At 38.7% G+C, this 27,084-nt stretch overlaps 1 protein-coding gene across 8 annotated transcripts in view; it reads left to right on the top strand.

The window, feature by feature from the left end:
* Positions 1–27,084, top strand: part of ROBO1 (roundabout guidance receptor 1) — a 682,144-nt gene that overhangs the window by 640,486 nt on the left and 14,574 nt on the right. For 7 of the 8 annotated variants that reach the window (XM_064726875.1, XM_064726883.1, XM_064726889.1 and 4 more), the window contains 9 exons: positions 2,724–2,921; positions 6,286–6,312; positions 9,021–9,063; positions 12,677–12,831; positions 16,235–16,570; positions 19,030–19,137; positions 21,785–21,929; positions 22,225–22,476; positions 26,259–26,668. In XM_064726875.1, the coding sequence (XP_064582945.1) occupies positions 2,724–2,921; positions 6,286–6,312; positions 9,021–9,063; positions 12,677–12,831; positions 16,235–16,570; positions 19,030–19,137; positions 21,785–21,929; positions 22,225–22,476; positions 26,259–26,668 (1,674 nt within the window). The remainder of the gene's footprint in view (positions 1–2,723; positions 2,922–6,285; positions 6,313–9,020; positions 9,064–12,676; positions 12,832–16,234; positions 16,571–19,029; positions 19,138–21,784; positions 21,930–22,224; positions 22,477–26,258; positions 26,669–27,084) is intronic. The other variant, XM_064726906.1, reaches the window with a different exon arrangement.

The raw sequence follows: 27,084 nt of genomic DNA, 5'->3' as shown, positions 1-27,084 counted from the left end.
TTGCAAGCAGGAACAGGAATGTTCATTATGAACCATGTATATATCAGTCAAAGTTCCAGAAATTTCCTTGGATTAAGAAAAACTGGGGCTTTTTTTTTTAGTTCAGGAGTTATTTCCAAGACTGATCATTCAGGATCTCACAGGGCTGTTAAACAGAGGGAAGATGCCCTTCTCAAAGAAAGGCTTCCAAGATAATGTTCCTTTAGTGGTGAGGAGGTCACTAAATTTCATTCTCTTTATATTTAGCTAATTTTGAATTACAAGAGGAGTAGGATGTAGTCAAATGTGACCTCTTGAAAGCCCTTCCATCTCCTCTTATGCTGTTTATTTGACTGTATGTGAACATAGATGCATTTTTTCTTTCCCATATGCAAAGGTATATACCAGCTTATGTAGTGGTTCTAACAGTCCACCCATATTCAATGTGCCAGATGCCTAATTTCTTAAAAGAAAGTTCATTATTATGCTGTTCTTACAGTTGCAAGTAAAATAATAGCATGAAATTAATCCTTATTTAAAATTAGGGTAATAAACAGTCAAATATTCTTCAGGATTTTATAATATTCAGACACACCTTGACTGAGCAATGCAGACTGTGTATAAAAGTGCTGTGTTTCTGTATGACTGAATTGTTGACATGTTTAGAAAACATTCTTCTATGGTTTTTGAGCTTGTGATTATTTTTTTCTCCTGGATTTATTGTTTTAAAATACCTATTTTAAGAATGAGATGAAAAAATATATATCACTCTTATTTATTCAGGACCAGAGGCTCTCCATAAATGTTTTATTCTATTCCATTAAGTTGTACAAGGGACTGTAGCTGTTTAAAACCACAGAAATGACTCATTTTGAAAAGGAGACTGACGGTGCAAGTTTTCATATCTTAATATGGCCTCAGCTGCAGAGAGACAAAAGATGAGATGACAGCTTTAATTCATTGGTCACAGTGTACTTTATACATTTAAGCCCATCTGGCCACTTGTGTGGAACTTCACTTGGCTGTCTCCATAAAATCTGAAGCAACCCATCTTAACCTTGCACAAATAGGCGTGAAATCCATAAACCCAGCAGACACAAAGAGTGTATTAGTAAGAAAAGAATGAGTCTGCCTGGTGAACTTTTAGGCTAGGCAGTGCACTTAGGATCATAGAAGATAAAGGGAGCTGGAAAATGAAATAAAATTTCCAATAAGGTAGCAGTCAAGGGTGGGGGTGATTTCTGAGAAAAATAGATATTTGACTTCAAGGTTGCAGAAACTGGAATCTGGAACCCTTCACTGGGAGAAGCTGTTACTAATTTAACCTTTTCCATTCAAAAAGGTATCCTTTTCCAGAGGAAATAATTTGTTGTGATTCCATCTCTTGTTTGTATTGCAGTTTATTATATTTTATGTGAGTTTATTTTGGCATAATGCAAGTTGTCATCATAAAAGAATTCTGTTCACTGCTTAGTTCTTAGCGAAAAGCTACTGGTTTTAAGCAAATAGGTTTTTATTTCTTATATAGTTCATATTAATAGAATTAATAGCAGCACCTTTTTCCTTAAAGCACTAATCTCTCATTCTGAATTTGATGTCCCTACCAATAGTATAAAGCACCTATCTCTTGGATTTATACAGGAGTAAAAGTGGGTATTTCAAAGACCAAGCTCTGGAATGTGTAAAGCAATATCCACTCTGAGTAAAGGCTTTGAGTTCTTGCCCATGCCCTGTGCAGTAATGAAATTTCCAGTGAGCACTCACTGTGGTGATAAAGCATCAGGAAGGCAGAATTTTGGCTTTGAGTCCCTTCACTTCAGTCAGAAAGCTTGGTCACTAACTGGGTCTTCTTACTGCTGTTCCCAGAAGGTTCCTGCAAAAGTAAAGAGCAGAAAAAAACAATTCTGAAAGGTGCTGTCTTTATGAAAAGAATAATTAATACTCTGTGGAAAAATGCATGTTCTTTATTTTGATGTGGGGTATTTAAGGCTAAACTGGTTTTGAAAAGCACTGCTTGTTCATTACTAATGAAACTCCCTGGCTGTTTTTAGCAATTCATAAGTAATTTTTTAGTTATTCTTTAGCTTTTTTATCCATATTTAAGGGGGCAGGATTGGTTATTTTGTAGTTTTACTTTTCTACATACTTTTAAATATTCAATCTTTTTCTAATTGAGGTCAAAGTGAGAGACTGCAAGAAGTGCATTAGACTGGGTAATACAATATTTAGGTAATATGTCAAGAACTGCTAGATTAAAATATCTTCCTCAATACCAACTTCATATGAATGTAGTTTAAATTTGTAACTGATTGTCGGTTTTGGGAGTGGAATTTTGGGGAGCTGACTGTACCCATCCACATTGCTACTCGTGTTTTTCTCACTTGGTGCGTTTTTTGCTGATTTTCTGAATAATTTTCTGAAGCTGATGTTGCTTTTTTAAAATGAAAGAAAAATTAAAAATAGCAGTCCACAGGTTTGTAATTTCGGAGCCTTTCTATATGTATACCTGCTAGCCTGATTTTAGCAGGTTTTGTAAGCAAACAAAAGTCAGTGATACTGGAGGTACCTGTACAGAAAACAAACCACTTTTGTCTATACCTGTAAAAGTGAGATTTTGAAGAGCAGTCTTAAGGATTTTACCTCGGGAAGCTGGACTGCAATTATTTCAGCTTTTTTCTTGCTGATTCCAATTAATTTTCATGTTCATTCAAATTAACTGGCTGTTACGGGTGTCTCTGTTTCAGATTCTCATGGAAACCCCGTGTCTTCAGAAGATCAAGTCAGTTTGGCCCAGCAGATTTCTGATGTAGTAAAGCAGCCTGCCTTTATTGCTGGAATTGGTGCAGCCTGTTGGATTATCCTCATGGTGTTCAGCATCTGGTTGTATCGCCACAGGAAGAAGAGGAATGGACTCACGAGTACCTACGCTGGTATCAGAAAAGGTGCCCTATTACCTGTTTCAGTCTGAAGTAGGATGGCAGACAGGCTGCTGAATGCCTGTTTGCTGCCTATTTATTTTGTCATCAGTCTCTTGTTCTTCTCAGGCTCAAATAAGGAATCATCAGCTTGCTTCAGTGCGTTCATGAAGTGTGGGTCAGGAGCCTGTGCAGAGAAAATATTTACATAGCGTGCTAAGTCTGGCTTTGCAGCATAAGTCTTGAGCTGAATACCAGGAGTAGCTTTCTATAAAGATACTCCTACAAATGAGAAAGTTAAAGATGGGTTTCCAGTGTGCCCTTGCTTTCTGACACTGTATCATCTGAGGAGGAGCCATCTGGCGTGGGTGGCAGCTCCTGTCCCCCCATCCAGTGCTTTGCCTGCTGCTGGGAGTGCTAACAGTGGTGTCCATTGCAGTAACACTTTGGGTGTGGGTACTTGAATTTCTCCTCCTCTGGGGGAAGTGTGGCTGTTTGCAAAAGCACAGCGGTCAGTCTGCTTTCCAAGACTCTTTTCATAAATGCTGTAGTGAGACCCTTGGCTGGGACTGGGTTCTGGGGCTATCCCATCCTGCATCTGTGTTTAGAGTGGGGCTAACGTAAAGCACTTCTCATTTCCATGTTGTTTCATGTTATTGATACTTCTTATATATCACGTTGTCAGTGGTAAAGCACTGCTTTTCAGTATACTCTCTGACAAACAAAACTAAAATCCCTACCTGGAAGATCTTCTGGAATAAAAACTTGGCTCCTCCAGATCAAATAATTTCCAGGTTAAGCCTGGACATTAAAGCTGAATTCAATGAGCTACAGTTCATTAAATCTCAAAGCAGAACCTCATAGGTAGTTGTAGAGTAAGAACCATAAATTTTGGAATGAATCAGAAAATGAGAGATCCTGCTTTTGAAGAACTAGAGGGGTTATATTTGACATTTAGCAAACAGAAGACAGACAAAGGTTTAAAAGGCGAACTCATCTTTGTGTATGAAAGGTGTCATGAGATTACATTCTTTAGACCCCAAGAATGAATGTGTTGTGGGCAGGACAGGCAAATCAAACACAAATGGTTTCAAACAGCAGCAATACACTGCTGTGTAAAAGAAGCAGTGCTAAAAATAGCAAATGAGTGAGTGGAAACATGGAAATATGTCTGGAGTGTTGCAGAGCCGAGATGCCCTCGGTGCTACTGAAGTACCAGTGCTCACTGTGGGCTCCAGGCACAGGGGCTGTAGTGGAGCTGCAGCCAAGGGAATTGGGAAGGAATTGCACCCTTGGCTGTGTTCTGCTGGGATTTAGGGCAGGACAGCCCCCACGTAGTGCTGCACTGGCCTGTGCTGTTTTGTTTTACTAATAGCATGCTGCCACACTGCCTTTCTACAGCTCTATCACACTAACATCACTGTGCTTTCACCAGTACCTATGATTAAGCAAAAGGCATACAATTTGTCCTTAAAAATGCTTACTTCAGTGACATCAGCTATTGTTCAAAACAGCTGTGTTTTTCAATATCTGTAAAAATATCTTTTGTGTAATCTGGGGGGAGTTTAAATGAAAGTGTACAGAAAAGTAGGGTATGTATCTCTGGGATCAAGTATTCTTCAAAGACAAAACCTATCTTTAGTGAAATATGAATTGCAAAGTAGTTTGCCGCTCTGTAGTTCATCAAGTCATCACTGCAAGCCCAAACTTTCTTCAGTCTTGCATTTATTTATTTTTATATTTAGCTTCAGGCCTGTCATCTGTTAAAATACTTCACTGCTCCCACACATACATGCTGTACTAGCAGTCTTACACACTCGGAAGAGTTTATTAATAGAAGCTCTAAGAATTAAGTCATTCTTTCATGTGGTAGAAATCAGATTTCTTTCAGTTGAACCTCCTCAGTTCCTTAAGAAACAAAACTAGGTTTAGTACTTAGCTCACAGAAGAGTAATGAGACAGTAGTTTAAGATTATTTTTTATGTCCCTGTGATTGCAAATTATTTTGAGGTTTTTGATTCTCTTTGGAATCAAGCTCAGGTTTAAATTCCAGTTATATTTTAATGAAAACATTTTACTATGGTTCTATATTTTGAATGTAACTAAATGAAACATAACTATGTGAAAAGGCCTAGCTCAAAGAAAATACTATGGTATTCCCAAGAAAAAAAGCTTTGCTACAAATGGAGCCTAAAATGTCCAAATACTCCATTTTTCTTTTATTTTTCTTAGTATCATATCCTTGGAAATAAATTGGCTGGGTAATAAGGGGGTAATAAGGTGTGTCTTAAATTACAACTACAAGACACACTGCACTCCCCAAAAACTTCAGAGTTCTTAAAAAAATAAGATTAAGAAGATGTTCTCTTAGCCGGAACCTTTTATTTCTGTTCTGGCTTTGCTGATCACCTCCTGTCTCCAGGCTGTTTTTAGTGAATATTTGATTGTTTCTGTTACCTTTCACCGTGATTGGATCAGAAAGGGCAGTGTTAGCCTTGTCTGCCATCAGTGAGAGGAAAACGATACTGTCTTGTCAACAGGAGGGGGAGCATGTGCTAATAGGAAGAGCAGATGCTGCTGCTCTGTATTTGGATTAGAGACCCTATTGATCCAAAGAGGATTTATAGTAGCTGTGAGAGAGAAGATTGTCAAGCAGTGTCATTGTTCTGTTGTTAACCTTTCCCTCTTAAAGCCAAGGGTTGGAAGGTAGATAGGTGTTACATCTAGGGAGGTTTTTCTTTTTTTTGGCGATTATTTAAAAAAGAAAGATAATTACTCTGTATAACAGTCTCATCTCTGAAAACAAAAATTAATTGCTGCAGTAGATTTAATGTCTTCATTGCAGCGAGAGTTGGTGCCATTCTTGATTCAGAGGCAGTAAAACAGCAGTTCTCTTTGTTCCTTTTTATGATTATTATTTCCTTACTGAATACTTAAGCGTGCCTATTAGTTCAGTGTAATGAGCATTTACTTAGTGAACTGCAGATAAGATTCAATAGGACCTTGATAAGGCTTTGTTAAGGAATTTGTCATTCTGCATTCTAGAATGATTAACAGTGTGGGGGTTTTGTTTGTGCTAGGATCTTCAGAAAAAAAAAAACTTAAAATACCAAACTGAGAAGGATTTGAAAGGCTAAACCACAGGAGCACAATAGAATACCAAGCTTTTTGCTTTCTTTGCCTTTATTTTTCCTGAATAGTGCCTGCATAGACAATCTTCTTTCTGAATTGCAGTTTCAGTTTTATTTTTATATCAATGTGATTGAACTAGTGGGTTAGTTATATTTATTTGTTTTATGTTCAGCTGTCTGCTAGATTTATACTAATGTGGTATGTTTCCCTTTCTCTCTTCAGCTTAATAACCAGTTTGTATTTTGTTTTGATTTTTCAGTCCCGTCTTTTACCTTCACACCAACAGGTATATATTTGCACTTTTCCCCCCTTCTTTGTTACTTAAGCATGTGTTTGTGGTACTATTTCTCTTTCTCTGATATAACCAACCAGCCCAGCTGTTCTGAAGGGTTGTTTTAAAGCAATGTCATTAATGACAGGTATCATTATTTGTTCTCTGAGCAGTGTGCATTTGCTTTGTGGCTGACAATATTTTCTATTTGTGTGTAACCATTTCAAAGCACACCATTCCATGCCAGCATGCCATTTTGTAGCATGATCCTGTCAGTTTGTACAGCCTGGGCTCTCTTCCTGCATATTCCAAGGGAGTAGTGTGGCCTCCCACATCTAGAGATGCAAAAGGTGCTTCTGGTGGAGGATGAATGACTTAGCACAGCCCAGATGCGGACTTGAAAGAGATTCAGTGAGATTATAGCCGGTGAAATATTTGTTCCTTTTCCTTCCTCTGAATCTGCACTAATCCAGTGGCCTCAGAGTTGTCTGCTTTGGAAGATACAGAAAATCAAAGTGTTACACCAGTTAGATTTCTTTGCTTGATGCCTTTAATTGTATTTTGCGATGAAATTTTAAAATAATGATCGTGTTCAGCTTCAAAAGAAGTGCATTTCAAATCTTCTGCCTTAAATTGTATTTTGCTGTGAAATTTCAAAAGGATGATCCCATTCAGCTTAAAAAGAAGTGAATTTCAAATTCAGTGTGAGTTTAAAATTACTTTGTTTCATTTTGTTTAGAAATGTGCAAAATGCAATATAATTTGAGCCATAGCCCACCAAAGCCCATGAGAGCCTTTCCATCCTGTAGAGCTGACCTTCAGTGGGTCCCACAGTCGGGCAGCTGAGCAGCTCATCCTCTGCAGTAGATAAAGCCCAACACATTCTGTACCCATCAGTGCTCTGCTTTTCTTTTAGCCTGAGTGAACAGCCAGGTTTTTTTCTTCCTCCTTTGTTTGAAATCCTCCGTTTTCACAAGAGACCTGTGAGATTTGCAGGACGTGTATATCCAGGCAGGGTGAAACCCCCGCAGCCCAGCTCTGGGAAGTTTCCCAGGGAATGCTAGCTCCTGATCAGCACTGTTACATCCTTCAGGCTGGAGCACAGAGGAAGCCAGCCCTGTGTGCCTGCTCTCATCCCCCAGAGCAGGCTGAGCTGGGTCAGCCTCACCCACGTGCTGTTCATCACACTGGAGGCTGCCTGCTCTCACAAGCCAGCCCCTCATGTTCAGCGCACTTGTTTCCTGTTCAGCATGAGCCAGAGTGGCCCTCAATGTTTCTGCAGGCCTTTGAGTGCCTCAGTGGAGAATAATTCAAATTCTTTATTATTTTGCTGTTGCTTTAATTGGCTAAACAGAGGGCTTCTGTTGTAATCTCCGTCGTAGCACGCCACTGAAATTCTGCAGAGGTGGGGAGCTGACATCTATTCTCTCCAATGGATTCTTAACATTAAAAGAAAATATCAGGGTTTCTTAAGATGTGTCAGAGCTGGAAAATAAATAGCCTTGAGATTTTTAAAAAAGAAATTGGAGAAAACATAAAGCATGTAAAACACTTAAAAGAAAAAAAATCCTTATTTTTCAATCCAGAATCTCAGTCATGCTTTGACTTTAAATGGAACCTGGCTCCCCTCTTTAGCATTACCTACTGTAAAAGACTTACCTGTAGGAATGCATCCTACATTTTAATCCTGTTATTGTAATCACTGCCAGCATTTATCTCTCTCTTGCAGACTCCCAGTTTGGAGTTTTTCTAAAGAGCAGAATTTGGCTGCTTGTTTTCAGCACATTCCTAGCTGGAAAGTGTAGAATCCATCAGCATATGCAAGGAGGCAGTCTCCTTAACCCTTTGCCAAATCCAATGTGAACCTGCAAAATTTATAGCACTGTTTCTTCTTGGATGTTTGCATCCTAAAAACTAAATTCTCAAACATCTTGCTTCCTGTGAAGGATATGCAATCTACAAACAAATGCATGTGGACATCCACCTTGTTCATGGAGAATACTTTTGAAATGCTAGAAAAACAGTTCCTTCTAATTTAGAAAGTATTCTTTCTGCAGACTGTTTTTTAACCAAGATTTATATATTTGAATTTTTAAACTATTTAGTATAATTTATAAATCCAGTTGTAAAATGTTATAAAATGTGCAGCTTCTGTGAACTCCTAAAGTGTGCTTGTTCCCTGAGTGTATTGCAGTAGCATTCAGAAAGAGCATTTGTTTTTGCAGTAGCTCCAGCTGCAGTGAGCCATTATTTACATTGGAAGTAAGGTCTGTTACAGAATCATGATACCTCTTTAATCTTGCCAAAATAATAAGGTAGAGCAAAGCTTTAACATCCAGCCATTCATGAAATAAATATATGACCTAAATTCTTCCACAGAGCAACTCCACTGAAGTCAGCAGAGTTATGTTAAGAATAAGTTCAACCTGATGTATGGCTTCCTGCTTTCTTTAGCAATACATGTGTGTGTGTGTGTTCAGAACAGAACTGAAATATAAAACCCTGTTGGGGCTGGGGCTAGCAGTTATCAAGAAACACAAGTATTATGTCTGAACTTGGATTTGAAGCAGTAGCTTGCATAATGAGACTCAGAATTAATGTATAAACAATGAACAATTATTGTCTTAGCTAAAATGAAACAAAGGTGAAGTAAATACTGTTATTGAAGGAGTCTTGTATGATTTTTAATTTTTTTTCCTTCTTTTTATCTTTAACTATTTCAGTAACATATCAGAGAGGAGGAGAGGCCGTAAGCAGTGGAGGCAGGTAATTATGTGCTTTGTTCTTATAGGTATAAATTGTGTGCAAATAAATTTAAGGATTCCAGGAATTCAATTGTCCTTGTAAGTGATGGCAGAATAATTACTTGCATAGATAAGTTTTAGTTCATTATAGTAATGTATACATTTTGTCCATATATTTTCTGTCTAGGAGAAGGGTATATGGTTTGAATGTTTAGGTTGACTTCCAAAACACGATTTGAAATATTTTCAGCTTTGTTAACCTGTAAAAACTGCATCTCAAAAAATGAGCAGCAGAGGGAGTGCTTTAACTTCAAAATAAAGACCTGGCTTGCCACCTGATTAAGGGAGTAAAAGTAATTAAGTCGTGGCCTTTATGAAGATTAAGAAATATAGCTGCTTCACAAATACTGCAGAAAAAGAAAACGTTTATTGGTAAAAACTGTTGAAGACATAAATGGCTTATAAGGTAACATATTAGGGAAAAAAAATGTTTCTGTGAATGCAAAACAGTTAAAGCATTGCTTAAAATAGATGGAGCACTGAAGAAGAGGGAAGCAGGTTGTAAATTTGCAACCACCCACTCTGAGAACCAAGTCCATTCCAGACTGAGGATTTAACCAAGGCATGTTCACTGGGTTTACATTATTACTCAATGAATGGCCATGGATAAAACAGTAATATTAATTTCCTAACAGTAATATTAATTATTCCTAGGGATAAAGTTTTCTTCAGGAAGAAAAAGAATGATTTTAGCAAAAAGGCAGGTCAGAGCAGTGGTGCTTTAGCAGCACACCATTTCTTTTCTAGGTCACATTCAAAGATTTGGCATGATGCTGAAATAATGCTAAAATCTCAGTGACCAGCTGGGCAACAAAGTCCTGTAACAATTCCTGTTCACAAGTGGCATCTTGTGATTCCTAATTTGCAAGACCATGCAAAAACTTGGTAATTGTGAAGATTAGGCATAGAATAAAGCATTAGCAGTCTACCTGAGTGCTGTGCAGAGGTGAGGTTATTCAGCCCCTGCTGCAGCTGGACCTGGCATATTATGAGAAATTGCAGATATCAGTGCCCAGCACTGTGTGCTGCTGTGCTCTCATGGCCACAGGAGCAGGGAGAGAAGCCTCTAGAACAGTTACCATGTGATTTTTGAATGAAAAAATCTGTAAATCACTGGGTTGCTGCCCTTACAACAGGAGAGTGAGAAAATAGGAGAGAAGAGGGGTGAACCCTCTCTTTCCCTGAGAGTTGTTCAAAAAGATACTCAGCTAACATCCTTTGTGTTCTTTGTGCCACTGTGCTTTCTCACTCTTCCCTTAGCACAGGCTAGATGAAGCCCTCTCACACAGAGAACAGAAATGAACCCACCAGTGTCTACATAGTGCACAGTAATTTTGGTACTTCTAGAGCATCAACTTCAATTTTACTGTCCTGGTGTTCAGCAGCAGAGCCAGAATCTAACAATGTAATTGATTCAAGGTGCAAACATCTGTGCTGGCTTTGTTCATTTTCATATACAGCATTCACAGCCTGTGTGATGTAGCTTATTTTGTAGAATTTGAAACACAGTTCTGCAATGTAACAAAAAAACCCAAAACATTATTTTTGCATATGAAACCATCTTCTGATATCCAAACCTAAGGTTTTCACTCCCCTACGTTATATTTGTAGTGTTTTGGAAAGGTTTAGCATTTTTGCCAAGTGCAGTTATGTGAACCTGTTAAAGCATTTTTCAGATTTCAAAATGTCACAGTGATATATTTCAACATAATCCCCACTTGTGTGATGCTGAAAAAACACCCATTTCTGTGGCAATCCCTTTTCTAGACAGGATTTGAGTAATGGTAATTGTGCTGGGCTCACTCCAGCCAGCACCCACACAGCCACTTGGCTCTGTCCACCCCTGCCTCAGATCCTGTCCAGTAATTCAGGGAGTCAAGAAATTTGCTGCCAAGGTTAAAGATCTTTGGAAATTATGACCTCAAACCATCAGCAGGCCATGGATCTGTAATGCAGTCATCTCTTGCCTAAATGTCTCCAATTAGTAGAATTCTTCATGCTTATATACATCATACCACATTTCTTACATGACAGCAGGTGTGAATGCAAAGGGAATTTTAGAAACAAAGGATCTTTAATTCTCTGTGCAACAAACCAGTACACAGAGCTTTAAAGTGCTGAAACATTCTGGGATGCTTTGTCTCCTCTGAATGCCTTGAGGTGTAGGTTCATTGTAAGAGCAGAGTGTAGGGGAAAAACCAGGGAATTTCAAATCAGCTGGCCTGCTCACAGGCCTACACAGCTGTATATTTATTTCAGATTTTTTTTTTTTTTAATCCTTCTTTACTGAATGCATATTGGCTGGTTTGTAAGCCTGACAGCAAGTCAAGCCTCATCACCTCCTATGTTAAATTGTCAGATGACATATGCAGCACCGAAATATATACACATATATGTATAGATCTTTTAAATGTCATTCTAAGTCTATGACTTAAGCCTGCAGCACTGACAGACTCTATCCCCCACAAATAACTGCATGCAGCTTGTATTTTCAACTTGCAGTTTAAGAGGATTAGCATATTTTATTTTTGAAGATCATCACATCTAATATTATGGAAAAGAGTTTCTGCACTATTTCAAATGGAAAGTTGCCTGGTAAATCCCAAGAGAAGGGGGCTGTTTTCATATATGTGTATGTGACAGTAGCTAAAATTATCTATTCTTTAAAAGCACCTTTGTTATCAAAGGCAATTTTAAATTGTGTGGGACTGTAACATGCCCCACTGCATTGTTAGCATGAAAACTCAAGAGCCACCAAGGATTCTACAGAGCATTCATCAGAGAGACTTTTCACACTCAATACAAAAATTCAGCAACTTGGAAGACTGGGAATGCTGATGACAGGAATACAGTTTATTGCAAATGCAGCCAGCATGCAGCCTTCATATCTGGATATTTTTCAGGTGGTCGGTATTCCCAAGTACCTCAGACTCTCTTAGGAGCTGAGTGCCTTTCTCATGAACAAATGTGTGTCACCCCCTCAGCATGTTTGGTGAGATCCAAATGCTCCCAAGCCTCAGAGGTTTCTGTTATCTGCTGCTCCCTTTGATGCACCACAGTAGTGCTGTCTGATGGTGAGGAGAATTTGTTCCATAAATAACCAACAACTTGGGAATATTCACATTTAAATTTGGTTCTTACTTATGCATATCCATCCTGCTTCCACGTGTGAATTTTTTGTTTATTTGACTTGCCAATTTCCTCTTTTTTACCTTGCTTTCTTCAAGATAGGGTGAAGGGGCAGAAAAATAGAAGTGCAACCCCCTAAGAGAAAAAAAAATTGAAAAATGAAAACCAAAGTAACAGGTAGATGTTGCACACCAGCATATACTATAGTCCAGCAAATTGAACTGATGCTGATCTTGACTGCTTACTCCTGAGTGATTTAGCAAGGAAGAGGTTAGACAGGAGACTTGAAAATTCATAAATAATTGAATCAAGCTGAGTTATTCAGTACTCAAGCCTTTTAGTACATGGTATTATTTTGTAACATCTCACCGTTCTGGGAAGAGTATCACTGCAATGTGAAAATGCTTTTGTTTAGTTTTTGAAATGACCAAGCTTTGTTTTTAAAGGCCTGGACTCCTAAACATCAGTGAACCAGCCACTCAGCCATGGTTAGCAGACACTTGGCCTAACACAGGGAACAATCACAATGACTGCTCCATCAACTGCTGCACCTCTGGCAATGGCAACAGTGATAGCAACCTCACCACGTACAGTCGACCAGGTTAGATTTGTTTCTACCTTGCTAAGGAACCTTCTTTACAGAGTATGTGCTTCTATACCTGAGAGAGTGTACAGGTTTGAGTGGGTTTCATTTTCAATGTTTTTTAAACTTAATATAGTGTCTCCTCTATGTCATGATGGTGCTTTTGGTCCTTTTTCAGATCCTTTCTTGGTGCTATTTGGATAGTTGTAGCAGGCTTAAGGAGCCCCTTCAAAGTTCAATACTGCCAAAACTCACACTGTACTAATACATTTTGGCTTCTGAATAGAGCAGATAAGGTCATCTTTGGGTTGTTCTGTACATCCTTGTTGCTTGGATGGAGAAAGAGAAAGACCAAAATGATGCCAATGTGGTTTTCCTTCTGGTTTGGATGTGATGGAAAGCAAGAAATAAAACATTGCAACAAAGTCAGTCTGTTTTGGCACACTCAGAACTTCACTTTGAGTGCCATTCTGAGCAAAATTGGATAGCTGGTGTTCTGTTTAGGGTGTGTGAATTAAGAAGTTAATTTCATGCACTTAAAGCATTAAAACATTAAAAACATTACATTAAAGCATTAAAACATTACCAAATGTTGGATTAAGTGGTAGTTCCTGGGAGCTTGAGCAGGACTCAGAGAGCTCTGGAATAAAACCTCATGAGTTCTGTGGAAGACATTTGAGGAAATACATCTCAAGAGTGCTGACTTGAAAATTTTGTTTTAAACAGACCTTAGGTTCCTTTTGGTTTAACCTTGTGTTACTGGTGAAGAATGAAATAAGTCTTTTCCACTACAAGTATCTCTACTGGTTTTTGCTAGCAGCATGTCCCAGCAATCCAGAGGGGGAGTGTGCGGAGTCACATAAGTGCCAAGCAGCATTACCTCCTGTAATTAATGTGAAACCAGCTCAAATGGCTGGTAATTCATGAGTGGCAGTGATGGCAGTTCATCTCCTGCAGTAATGCTGTCTGACAGTGACCCGTGCCAGCTGCTTCAGAGCAAGGTGTGAGATTTTGGCATTAGAGGTTTGTCTCTCACTCTGGCTGTGGATATCACATCCACCAGTACCTGTATGAAAAGGTTTGTGATTCAGGGATAGTCCACTGTGGCAAGGACAGACATAGCAATTCTGGTAAATAACAAATTCAGAAAATGAAGAGAAGGCACATTTTTTATGGTTGCAACCTATTATAACATCTTGTATTGAACTGCAGTGGATTCTCCCTCATTTTAGCTTTCATATTAAGCTTGGTTCTGTCGCAAAGTGTTTCCCTCCTTTCAAATAGAACTTCAGGGCTTGTGGGTCAGACAGTGTGCTCAGAGTGATCTCTTCTTTCCTGTGAATTCTGCCAAATGTTCTTAATTCTGTCATCGTGGGCTGGTTTATGCTCTGAAGCAGCAGCAGTGGATATCCCCTCAGTAGCTGTGAATATGCAAAGTAGCTGCATTTTTAATTACTTTTAAGTACAGCACTGTCTTCCAAGTCTACAGAACAGGAACCAATTGTTCCAAAAGTAGATGCCATAAAAATATCTAACTAGATAAATCTTCTGTTATATAGGTAAACCAGTTTTAAGTACTTGTTATGAGGAATTCTAATGTGTCTATGTAAAAAATGTACCTACTGCATATACTGTATTGATTATATTGCCTCACACACAAATCAGATGTAGCTGCAAATGAAAGGAAGTAAAAACATATGTTCTAAATGACTCTGCAAGGATATTGTAACAAAGCCTGAGGTATCAGGAGAGAAGAATATACTGTATATGCTATTGCCCAGTATAATGCAATTGACTTGGAAAGGAAGAAAGACTAGTATGCAGTAGGTGAGAGAAATGAAACATTTGAACTCTAGAAATCAAGAAGTTGAAGACTGTGAAGCAATAAATAACAGAGGCAGTAAAGACACCTCACATAAGAAGGAAAAATATATCAAACAGTAAAGCCTTCAAAAAAACCCACAGGCTGGGGGGCATGAAATGTGCAGTGATAAGTTCTATGTGGCATGTTCTGATACTGTTCCTTAGTGACTGAAAATGTGGATTGGTGGTTTTCTTACACAAGCATCATTTTATTCCCCTTTCTCGGGTAATATATCTCTAAAAATGTGTATGTGTTAGGGAATGTTTTTGAAATTGAAAATCCTCTATGTTTGCTAGTTGTTTCATTCAGAGTAATGGTAAAATCTTGAATTCTGTGTGTAGTTTGACTTGCCACCCTCTCCAGTAAATTCATTGTGGATACAGGTAATGGACTTTGGGTTTTGAATCAAATTCATTAGCATAAATACCACTTCTTCTAAAAGAGGAAAACTATATTCCTGGTGAGTGTTATGTAATTACTGATGCATTAATCAACTGGAAAATGAGAATTTTTGCTTAAGGATCATTGAATGCTGGTTCCACTAAGACTTCTAACTGCTGACCCACAGACTACTTTACTTCATTCAGTATTCTCCCAGTGGACTGGATGTGGAGAGGAAAAAAATGTGTGGGCTTTGTGTCACACAGTGTGAAGAGAACATGGCAAGGCAGGGACACTGTTTCATGCAGTGGCCAGAGCATCAGCACATGCCAATTTACTGTCTGCAATAAGTGGTGGGCTCAGGATGTCAGAAGAATGAATTCATGCTGTTTATATGAAATATCATTAGCATACAAGACAATGTATTACTGTGCTATTACGTATTTTGCAATATCCAAAGCAACTGAAAATCAGCAAAAATTCCAGATTGCTTTTCTGCCTTTTTTTGTTTCAAATTAAAATATAAGATTGTACAAGCAAACAATGATCAAATAAAGACTTGCTACTGGGTACAGAGTTACCTTTTACATTGTACTTGTTTTTCTTTAATTCTCTTAAACTATTCTTATTCTTTAATTCTCTTACATGTAATAATTTCTAAGTGTGTTTCATGAAAACCTGTTGTATGTCTATTTCTTACAACAAATACAAGAGTGTCTAGATACTGTTTAGGTGACATGAGTTGAAGGTCTTATTTAGTTACTCCTGCTGTTAACTTTTGGTTGAATTTCCCTTGCAATACAAGTGATTTTAATGACAATTACTAATTGAATATATATACTGCTATGAGAATAATGTCTAAAACCATGAATGTTTATATGGCCACGATGGAAAAGCCCAGCAAGGTAAGTAGATATAATTGTAGATATTATAGATATAATTCAGCAGGTCTGAATTTACAGTGAATCAGAACAGTGAACCCTCCTTTTGGAGCAGTAGTGTATAAGGTAAATGATATTCTGTAAATTATATAGTTAATGGCAGTATCCCTGCCTGAGTGTGTCTGCTACATGGGTTCAAGCCCTGTGGTTGTGCAGTGAGGAAATGTTAGAGGGGGTTTCATGGTGGTGTGGGCGAACAGAATGACCTTTTCTCTTTTCTCTCCTCTGTGGTTAGCCGATTGTATAGCAAATTACAACAATCAGCTGGACAACAAGCAGACAAACCTGATGTTGCCTGAGCCAACTGTGTATGGGGACGTGGACCTCAGCAACAAAATCAATGAGATGAAAACCTTCAATAGCCCCAATCTAAAGGACGGAAGATTTGTCAGCCAGCCCGGGCAGCCCACTCCTTATGCCACCACTCAGCTCATCCAGTCCAGTATCAGCAATAATGTTAACAGTGGCAGCGGGGACACCAATGAGAAACACTGGAAACCCTCTGTTCAGCAAAAGCAAGAGGCTCCACCCATACAGTACAACATTATGGAGCAAAACAAATTAAACAAAGGTGAAGAGCTTTTAGCTTGTTTCTCCTCTTTAGGCGTCAGAGGAGTTTTGACCTTCTGGTTCTGGGAGTCTAAAGCTTTCAGGTTCAGCAATTACAGGCTTCTGCAGTGCTTTTAGGCTTCTGCCTCTTTAGATTCAGAAATACACCGTTTACAGTGTCAGAAAGTTAATTAGCACCACGATAACCTTTCTGATATTGAATTTATTGTGAAAAATAACAAGCTGTGTCTATAGAAAAGAGTTAAATAAAATACATTTCCTGTGGATATGAGATTAATTTAAATTTAATAGTAGTTAAGGGATTGGTTAGGACAGAGGCCAGATATTTTATTCATAAGCCAGATGCATGGTAGTCACATTATACTCTACCTTAAATTTTAAATAGGTCAACCTACTCTTCCCAGTTGTGGATGGAGACTCATTAAATCTACATGCTCATGTAAACGAATGAAATTTTGCATATCAAACTCTGGAAAATTGTATTGTGTTGTACACTGGGGGCACAAATGGAATGATCCAATTCATTTTAGACTTGTTCCTAGCAAGCCTTCAGTTCTCATATTGAGAGGCAATGCTACCGCACACAGTTTTGGAAACTAAATTCCTGTGTTACCCTGACTGAAGTCTGTGGATCCAGAAGCTAAAAATAAATTGATTTCAGTGCTAACGGGAAACATCAGAATGTGCTTTTGAGGCCTTGAAGGCATGTTTCTTTAATATACTGTGTGGGAGCTGGAAGAAATAGGTATGTGATTTCTTCTTTCTAGTCCTCCAGGCTACCATGCAACCTCTCTTAATAACCTGATTTGCAAAACAGTATCCCTAGGAGTTGGACCCATTCTAACTTGGAACTTTTTTGCAAGGTTGTAACTCAAGTGATCACACAGTGATAAGTGATCCAGTAAAAAGAGACATTTCATTACAAGAATGTTGATTTCTCTACTGGACCCATCTACTCACAGAGGAGTTTAAAGGGCAATATAAAATGTCACACCTTCCCTTGACATAAACATGCCAAAAGAAAATTCAATGGTTTTGGCTCCTTACTCTAGAGGGTGAAAGCTGTATTTTTTGTAATTGTTCTCTTTCATGAACTGTGTATTACGTATCTCTTTGAGAATTAAAACATGTTTGGTTTTTATGTGCTGGAAGATACTGCATCTTTCAAATTGTGTATATTACAGCTGCATATTCTCTAGCATACTGCAGTGTGGAAAGGCCCCCTTAAAGCATTGTCTGCTGACAGTCATATATACATATTTCAGAGTGCTGATTTACTGTTTATCCTCTGTGTAAACATATGCGGTATGCAGGGCTTCAGCGTGGTCTGTGGAATGCAGCTAGGCTGAGAAACTATTACAGAATACACTCTGGTGTGAAATTTATCATTTTGCTCTTTTTCCTATGCTTACATTATCACAAACATTTCTGCAGCAGATGGGAACTGAATTCTTAGTTTTGTTTATTTTTGTTTTGATTTGCTATTTTATGAGTTGAATCTCTGATCTTGGTTTTCTCATTTCCTAAGTCAAAGCCATCTTGCTGCTGATTATACCTATAGCTTTTGTGATGGGAAGTAACTGTTTTGATGAGTTACATGCTGTGCTTCATTGTCACTACTTTATGTCCAGTGGTTCTGTTTATGATGCAGTTTTATTTGCTGTATGAAGAGTAACCTACCTCCTTTCTGTTCTCTGTAAATTGTAATTGCTTTTTAGCACAAGGGTATTGTTCTGCCAGATGAACATTTTACTTCTGATGAAGTTTTACAGATCTGGTTGCCAGATCTAGATTTAAAAGTAATAAGTGTATACCAAGTGCTTTGGAACTGGAGAGCAAAGTTATGGTAACAGCCATTAGCAAAAAAGGCCCTGCCTGTAGAACCTGCATGATCCGGTGTAAATAAAAATATCCTTGGAGCCAGCAGACCTGAAACAAAGACTCCTTCTGTTGTAAATCAAATTCAGTTGGAGCTGCACTGTTGCTTCAGCAGATCATTCAGCCCTTGTCCTACAGAGCTAACTCTTATGTGGGCGTGTCACCTTTAAAATACCAAAAGTAGTCACTGCAGTCCGTTGGTTGCTCTGCATGCATAAATTAGGCAGAGACCATCGTTCAAGATGACAGTATTTGTGTGCAAGATGCTCACACAAGTGGTAGATAGACAGACAGATTCATTGAGACTTGATGGTTGCAGAAGCTTTGTGAAAACCCTGTGCACAGAATTCCATTTTACTCCATTTTAGCTGTGTAGTTACTAAATTCCCATGATTTCCCCTAAGCCTACAATAAGAGGCAAGATAAAAATAAAACACGATTGCAGGATGATTTTTTCCTTCACAAGATGAATTTGTTTCTAGTTCACTACTTAAAGGAGATCTTACTTTGTGTTATAAAGCAAGTATGTAAAAGTAGATGTGTTCCTGAAGGGCAGCATTAACCATACCATTAAACTTGCAGATTACCGAGTAAATGACAACATTGCTCCAACTATTCCCTACAACCAGTCTTATGACCAGAATACAGGTGGATCCTACAACAGCTCAGACAGAGGCAGCAGTACATCTGGTGAGTACCTGCAGTGTTTTCCAAGCCTCAGGCTTTGTGGTGTCTGGATGCTGTAGCTGTGGTTAGCAATATTTGCTGGGCTTAGAGAAAGAGTGATGGGGAGGAATGCATGGACAGTAGATGTTGAAAAGCACAAAAACTGTCCCAGTAAGTGCCTGTATTTCTGTTACATCCTGAGGATTGCTTAGTGTCATCCAAATGTCAGTTAAGTAACTGATTTTTTGAAATTGTGAAAGTCATGAACTCGAATAGTGGTTGGATTTCCTGACACTGGTGGTGTACTGGGTAATGTTGTGTTTTCCAAATAAGCAAGTCATAGCAATTTCTTTCCAACTGTCACCAAGGAAAAAAAAAAAAGGATTTTAATCTATGTGTTACCTTCCTTGTACTTTAGTGACTTTTTTTGTCATCTCTTGGGTCTTCTTACCCAATTCATGAACCTGCTCAAGATACACAGTAGTTGAGTGATACCCAACAGAACTCTGCTTTAAGAAGTTTTTCATTTTGTAAATTAAACCCATGTATTTCATTGAGTAAAAAAGCATTCAGGCATACATAAAATTTTATAGGTTTCAGTCACTATATGTCAAAATTATTTATGTACATCATTTAGATATAGATGGTAGATAATTAAACTTTGTTTCTCATTGGCATCTCCTGTACAAACAATCTAAAAATCCTTTGTAAAAATCTTGAAACAAAACAGCGTTTTGTGCAGTCTGTACTTTGGGACCACAGGATATGTTTTAATACAAAAGTTATGTTTTATCATTGTGGTATAACCTTTTCACTTCCAGGCTTGATTTCTGGTAGAGCTATGTGAGCTAAACCAGAGACTACACACAGGCTTGGTTTGGGGCTTTACTGTAAGTGTGGTAGTTAGGCTGTGTTTATTTACATCAAATCAATTTCAGGGTGAGTTATAGCCACAGTCACGAGTGCCTTGAACTTTACATCTACTACTCAAGATGCAGACTTTTGCATTCTGTTCTGTTTTCTTTGATAGTACCGTTGCCTTAATCCCAACCTGTGCTTTGTCCTGACTTTTTCTGACCAAGGCACAGCAGAGACGTAAGTATGTTGATGAGCCCTGCTGTGCCTCTGGATTGATCTGAATTCTCAGTGGCTGGGGGGAGATAAGTACAGCTCCCAATTCTCCCAGCTGCTCAGCTGTGTTGTTCTGGGAGACAGCCTTTTGCCCATTCCCAGGTCTGAAAGATCAGGATGTGGTGCTGAGCCTGTGCTCAATGATGTTAAGACTTGAAATTCAGCATGAAACATCTCAGGGGTATGAACCATGCAAATTAAAAATGAGAGGGTGGTGTTCTGCATGCTGATACCTTTTAGGGCTATTCATAACTCTTAACAATTTATAGTCCTATGCCAAGGACTCCAGCAGGAATGAAGCAAGGTGACCAAAGTAATAAATTAATTGTGTTGAACTGTGTATATATCATGGTGCTTAGGATACAGAATGCAGGTCGCCTTGGGATAGTTAGTGTCTTGCTTGACATACTAAGATACCACAAAAACAATTTAACATTGCTAAAACATGTGTATCTGGCAGCTCATGTGGGATGATAATTACCAGAACTATTTTCAGTAAGAGTGGAAAATCTGAGACAGCAGAAGTGAAAAAAAAACCTTCCTAAATCTCTCTGCAGTATATTTAATCATGTATATAATGCTTTACTGTGATAATATAAAATCATGCCTCAGTTTAAGAGAGAAATGTGAATGATTCCAAAACACTCAAAATCACAGTGACTTTATCTACATAAAAGGAGTTTATCTGTAAGAAAGATGTAACAATAACAAAGAAGGATTAAAATGTATAGATACCAAGGAACAATGGTTGAGCCAATTCTCAGTCATGTCCAAACTTAAAATTTGCTACCGCCTGAATAATTGGTCTTATTCACAGTTGTTTGAACTGTTAAAGCTACATTGCTTTATTATGAGCTGTAATTTTCCAGTAATAGTAGTTGAAAACATTGGTGAAATATTTCATCGATCTTTATTTTTTTTCTGTTACTTTAGTTCTTCCAGCAATTATTTTCAACTGCACCTGCCATTTAGACTAAAAGTAGTAATTTCATTGTGCCTAAAATGTTTCAGTGGACAAGTACAAATTACCTATATTCAGTGACTTAATGCAACAGTAGAACTTTAATAGATCATATCTGTATCATATTGTATTTTAGGTTGTAGCAATTAAATAGGATAAAGGCACTTCAGAAAATATGTCTACAGCTCATTTGTTTTAGATGATAATCTTTAATGTAATTAACAGAAGTAGGAAGCTCACTCTTAATGACATTGCGTGTAAAATTCATTTATGGTTTTATCGCATTTTGACTGTTTATTTAAAAAATTAAAGTTTTGTATCCCATGTGTCTTTTCCATGCTATGTAAAGTTCCTGGTTAAATTCAACCACTTAAAATGTAGATCAGTTCTACAAAGAGGCTACAAGCACAAACCAGTGTAAAAAGGAGGAATGCCAATTTGCTCAAAACTGAGCAAAACAGTAAATTCTCAAAGAATGCAAGAGCATCTGGGAAGGAACTGAAGTTGTTTTGGTTTTCATAGCCAGTGGTGAGGAGAGACTTCAAAGTATTACTAATATGTGCTGCTTTTTATCCCCAGGGAGTCAAGGGCACAAGAAGGGTGCTCGGACCCCAAAGGCTCCCAAGCAAGCTGGCATGAACTGGGCAGATCTTCTCCCACCCCCTCCAGCACATCCTCCTCCCCACAGCAACAGTGAAGATTACAGCCTTTCAGTGGATGAAGGGTAAGATTGTGCACCTCCTGTTTTAATCACCAGTTAATTGAAGTGTGATTTGCCCTACAAGCTGGCAGTGGGACCTTCCTCCAGCACTGCTCCGGTGCTGCTAGTCAAGCTGTAGCATGGCAATTTGGAGAGCACTTAGTGACAGTGGTGTGCACCCACTCAGCACATCCTTACTGAGCTGTTCTCAAGGGCACAGAGAACAGTGCTTTGTTTCTGAGCTATTTATACATGTATCACATGTGCTAATTACACAGTACAAATTTAAGTCCTTATTTTCTTAAAAAATTAATTTTAGCTATGACCAGGAAATTCCTTGTCCTGTGCCACCTGCAAGGATGTATCTGCAGCAGGATGAGCTAGAGGAAGAGGAAGAAGATGAGCGGGGTCCTACTCCACCTGTGCGAGGAGCAGCTTCCTCTCCAGCCGCTGTCTCCTATAGCCACCAGTCAACTGCCACCCTCACCCCCTCTCCCCAGGAAGAGCTCCAGCCCATGTTACAGGACTGTCAGGAGGATCTGGGACACACACAACACCAACCTGACCGGAGGTGTGTGAATGCAAATGTAGCCAGAGAGATGTGACAAGAGGCATCCAAGCCCCACTGAAAATTCCTGGTGAATTTAGTGAGGCCAAAAATTTCCCCGTTACTCTGTTGCTATTTGACTTTTAATCCAGGATGCTAGAACTATTTTAACCTAAGAAATAAGTAATTAAGTTGCTTTGTTATTCTACCATGGGAAGAAATGCAGTATATCACTTTAGGGTACGTACGATGCTGACATAAGTTAAATTCACAGTCATCAGGTTATTAAAGTGGTATCGTTAGCACAGCTTACCATATAATTACAGTTCCATTGTTTCCAATAGATTTACTGCATTATTACCATAAAATAGCATGCATTATTTCACAGTAACTGTGCAATTAACTTGTCACCAATATGTATGAATATATATAAATATATAATTTATATAACCTATAGATTTTCCTCCTCTCGTAAATCCTAATACAGGAAATTACTGCTTGCAAAATTTTCTTAACATTTCCATCTAACCTTATTTAAAGGAATGACCAACATTAATAAAGACAGATATTTGCTACAGGGAAATTTTGTTTCTTCTCTGAGTTGCTTTTACAACTGTTTTGCATATAAGCTCTCACAGCTTCTCTCCCATAAAACAGTGAATTCTGAATGAGCCCTTTTATGTATGATGCTTACATCTCTTGGCTTTTGTTAAGAAGGCACAGCTTTTCCATCCCAAGTGATGGGCTTTTATTATCTTTTTCCTCCAGTGGTTTGCACATATTGTTTATTGCCACAAATATATAAACTTACAGGCAGCATTCTATGTGGAATTTCTATTTTTAGCAAAATGAAAGCCTCTTAAAATGAAATTTATATGATTTTTCTGATTAGACTGTAGAGCTTTGATTTTTCAACATAAGTTACTGAATATTTATAGATGTATTTTCCAAAATGTTATTTAAAAGTTAGGTCATCTTTCTGGTTCCCATTTTGTAAGTAGGTAGCAGTTATACATATTTTTTTAAAGGGTTCTATATCTGCTTTTGCTTTAGCTCCCCCTACTTGATCTGCCTTGGTTTGTTTCCTTTACTCTTTATGGTTAACACTGTTACTTGTGTATCTTTTCATCCTTTCCTCTTCCTTACCTTCCTGAGTCTTTAAAATCATTCTTTCCATTACTGGATGGCAAATTTCCTGTAATTTCCATTGGCCCTGCTGCGCTGGTCCACAGAAGTGTTCATTTTAATCACTTAAATTTTCTGGGTTATTTGAGAGGTAAAGCTAGGTGGACACAAATGAAAAGGGGAAAAGCTAAGTGACCAATAGTCATGAGTGTCTTTCCAGAATCTCTGTGATTTTCTGGACACTGGGAGATGTGTCCTGACATACAGAAGGGAGTAGGCACAGGAGCAGATATACACAAACGTGCATAACCAGCCAGCAGCTGTCCAGAAAGTAGAAGTTTTGTTCAGCACAAAGACTTCTGGCTGGTCACCATCAATGCCATCAAAACTTAGTGGCAGGGGGAGCTGGAAGGATGCTCCAATTTAGGCTCCTAGGCCATACCACTTACTCCTTTTGTGGACTGAAAAAATAACATGTATATTTATTTTGTCCCTCCTACAATGGCTAAATCTATCTTTGCTGAAAATCTTAGAATTTGTTAGTGCCTAATTTTGTCTTTTCCATCTTCCATTTTCAAACGTTGTTTCTTTTTTCTTTTTGCTGCATCCATCTCATCAGTTAAAGTAGTCATATAATTCTGTTTATTTGATTTGTAAGGCTTGGCTGGCTACCTGTTCCATCTGCTGGTGTTGATACAACCCAGGGCTGCTGTTGAGGAATTGGGTGTCCTGTGCTCAGCAGCTGTAACCCATTCTGGAAGGGTGGAGTCCTGTTTGAATGTGGTGTGGCAATACTTTCAAACTAACAATACATTCCACGTGGTGCCCTTCCACATTGATTTTGGGTGTTTTGTAAACAGTGTATAGTGAAATGTTAAATGGTGTGTAGTGAAAATAATGCCTGAAATGCTGTTTGTCATAATTTTATTAGCTTTACTCATAGTTCTGCTGGGTGTTATTTACTGTGGTAGACAGAACCAGGCATCTAGAATAGGATTCTGGTTGTGAGAGTGAGTATTTCTCTGTCTAGTGAGCTTGCTGGAAATATAGCAAACTGAAATACAAACCTGTGGTCTGGAAGAGTCAAAAAGCAAAGAAAAAACCTAAGGATTTAGTGGGCTGGCAGATGGTATCGTGTTGAACCCAGAGCTGAGATAGGAGACAATGTCACTGTGGAAGTGAGAACCTGCATCAGATAAAGGGAAAGAAGAATTGTTAATTCTGTGTGCCCGTGAACCAGCTGCTCTCAATTAGCCTATCCCTACAGGCTGGCAGCTAAACCACATTTTCAAGAACCCTAACATATTTTGTAACCAGTTGCCTGTCTTCTAAAACCAAAACCTAGAGAATAGACAAATATATCACAAGGACATTTGTCACAAGAGCTTTAAATTCAAGCTATAAGACTTTATTGGGCAAGGTCTCTAGACAAAGCAGGTACAGATTACAGGCAGCAACAGCTTCTGGGATTTGGGGGTGCTGTTATAAAATGGTTATTGGATATTTATCCCTATTTCTAATTCTGTTCAGTACTTAATGCAGCAAGTGAGAAACAGTAATGACGTAGTCGAGGGAGGATCCAGTTGTCTCTTCCTATAGAGTCATAGGTCTTTCCATGCTAACATTTCTTTCCAAAATTAACATACATTCCCATTTATTAAAATAAAAAAAAAACAAACAAAATTGCATGTTATCCATACAAAAGAGTTGATTTAACCATGAGAGTCACCATTTCTCAATGAGATAATAAGAGGGCAAAGACAACAAAGGAAGATTACTTGTAAATTTTTTCAAAGCAGACTGCAGTAGAAATTCCTGTTGAGCACAGCCAGCAGAGAATGGGAGAGCCATTACTGCAGAAAGTGTGTTTTGCTGCCTGACAAATGGCACTTTAAGGGTGTGTCTGTGGCCCCATGAAGAACTGTTGACAATGTTGCTACCTGGAACTTCTGAGTGAAGTATTAACTAATCTTGAACATTAATCTGATATCTTATACTTTGCCTCCTTAGGCTGAAGATACCATTACTGACAAATTAAGATCAAAATTAGTTTACCTATACACCTGTATGCACGTTGCTACCCCTAAGGCCTAAAACTAACATATGGTAGAAAATACTTTTATTTCATCACCTAGATCAATTTAAAAAAATAATGAAGTTGCAATCTCTCTTTTCATATCTTTCTGAATCACCAGGGTGGGTGGAGGGAAGACAATTTTAATGGAGCAATCTATTTGGATAGATGCATCTGTTGGCATCGATAGTTTCAAGCCATATGTTTACAGTTATTTCTTTTGCTTATACTCTCAAGGGTGCACAATTATTATTTTTTAATAGCCACATGATCTGTGACCAATTTTTTTGTTACAGTTTTCTAAGTAATTAGCTCTACATGTGTTATTTAGAGAAAATGAATGGCTTTATCATTAAAGACAGTGATAAAGGGACAGTGTTAAAAATTCAGATTTCTTTGTGATAGATTTCAAGCTATATAGCTGGCAGTTCTGATTTACAGCAAAAGTATAAAAAACCAAACCTGAGCATTTCAGATATAAATTAGGTGGATTTAAAAAGGCCAGCCAAGCTTGCTGGGAAATAAAAAAAAAAAATTCATCAATCTGCTGTTTCCTCTGACTTTGTTACATGATTTCAGTTCTTCTCACCCTTGTGTTTTAATGCAGACGTCAACCTGTGAGTCCTCCACCCCCTCCAAGGCCCATCTCCCCACCTCACACGTACGGATACATCTCAGGGCCCTTGGTGTCCGACATGGACACGGACGCCCCGGAAGAGGAGGAGGACGAGGCGGATATCGAGGTGGCCAAGATGCAGAACAGGAGGCTCCTGCTGCGTGGCCTGGAGCAGACCCCTGCCTCCAGCGTCGGGGATCTGGAGAGCTCCGTGACGGGCTCCATGATCAATGGCTGGGGCTCGGCCTCCGAGGAGGACAACATCTCCAGCGGGCGCTCCAGCGTCAGCTCCTCCGACGGCTCCTTCTTCACCGACGCCGACTTTGCACAGGCCGTGGCGGCAGCCGCCGAGTACGCCGGGCTCAAAGTGGCCCGGAGGCAAATGCACGAGGCAGCAGGAGGTGGGTGATCCTCTGCTCCCTGTCAGGGTCTCTGCTTGTCAAAATGACCCCGAGAAAAGTTAGAAAGTCTAGAAAATCTCATTTCCCACCCCGGCGCTTGAAGGAGGAGTCAGAGCTCTTAATTTCTCGGTCTCAAGGTTGTTTATTGTTCCTTATCTATAAAATTATTTCTCCTGTCCTGCTGAGCTCCCCTCAGCAAGACAGTCTGGGGCACTCTGCCTGCCCCTGAGCCGGTGTTATGTCTTTATACTAAAAACTACTTGTCCAATATTTACAATTACTTTCCAATACCTATCACCTATGTTAGACAGTGAGCTTCTACTCTAAACCAATCTAAAAGTGCCAACATCACAGCAGAAGATGGAGGCCAAGAAGGAGAAAGAGAAAGGCTGGACATGCCCAGATCCCTCCATCTT

The sequence above is a fragment of the Zonotrichia leucophrys genome, chromosome 1 (assembly GCF_028769735.1).
Source record: "Zonotrichia leucophrys gambelii isolate GWCS_2022_RI chromosome 1, RI_Zleu_2.0, whole genome shotgun sequence".
NCBI classification, from domain to species: Eukaryota; Metazoa; Chordata; class Aves; order Passeriformes; family Passerellidae; genus Zonotrichia; species Zonotrichia leucophrys.
The sequence above is the reverse complement of the archived record's forward strand: the minus strand, read 5'-3'. Positions and strand labels throughout refer to the sequence as shown.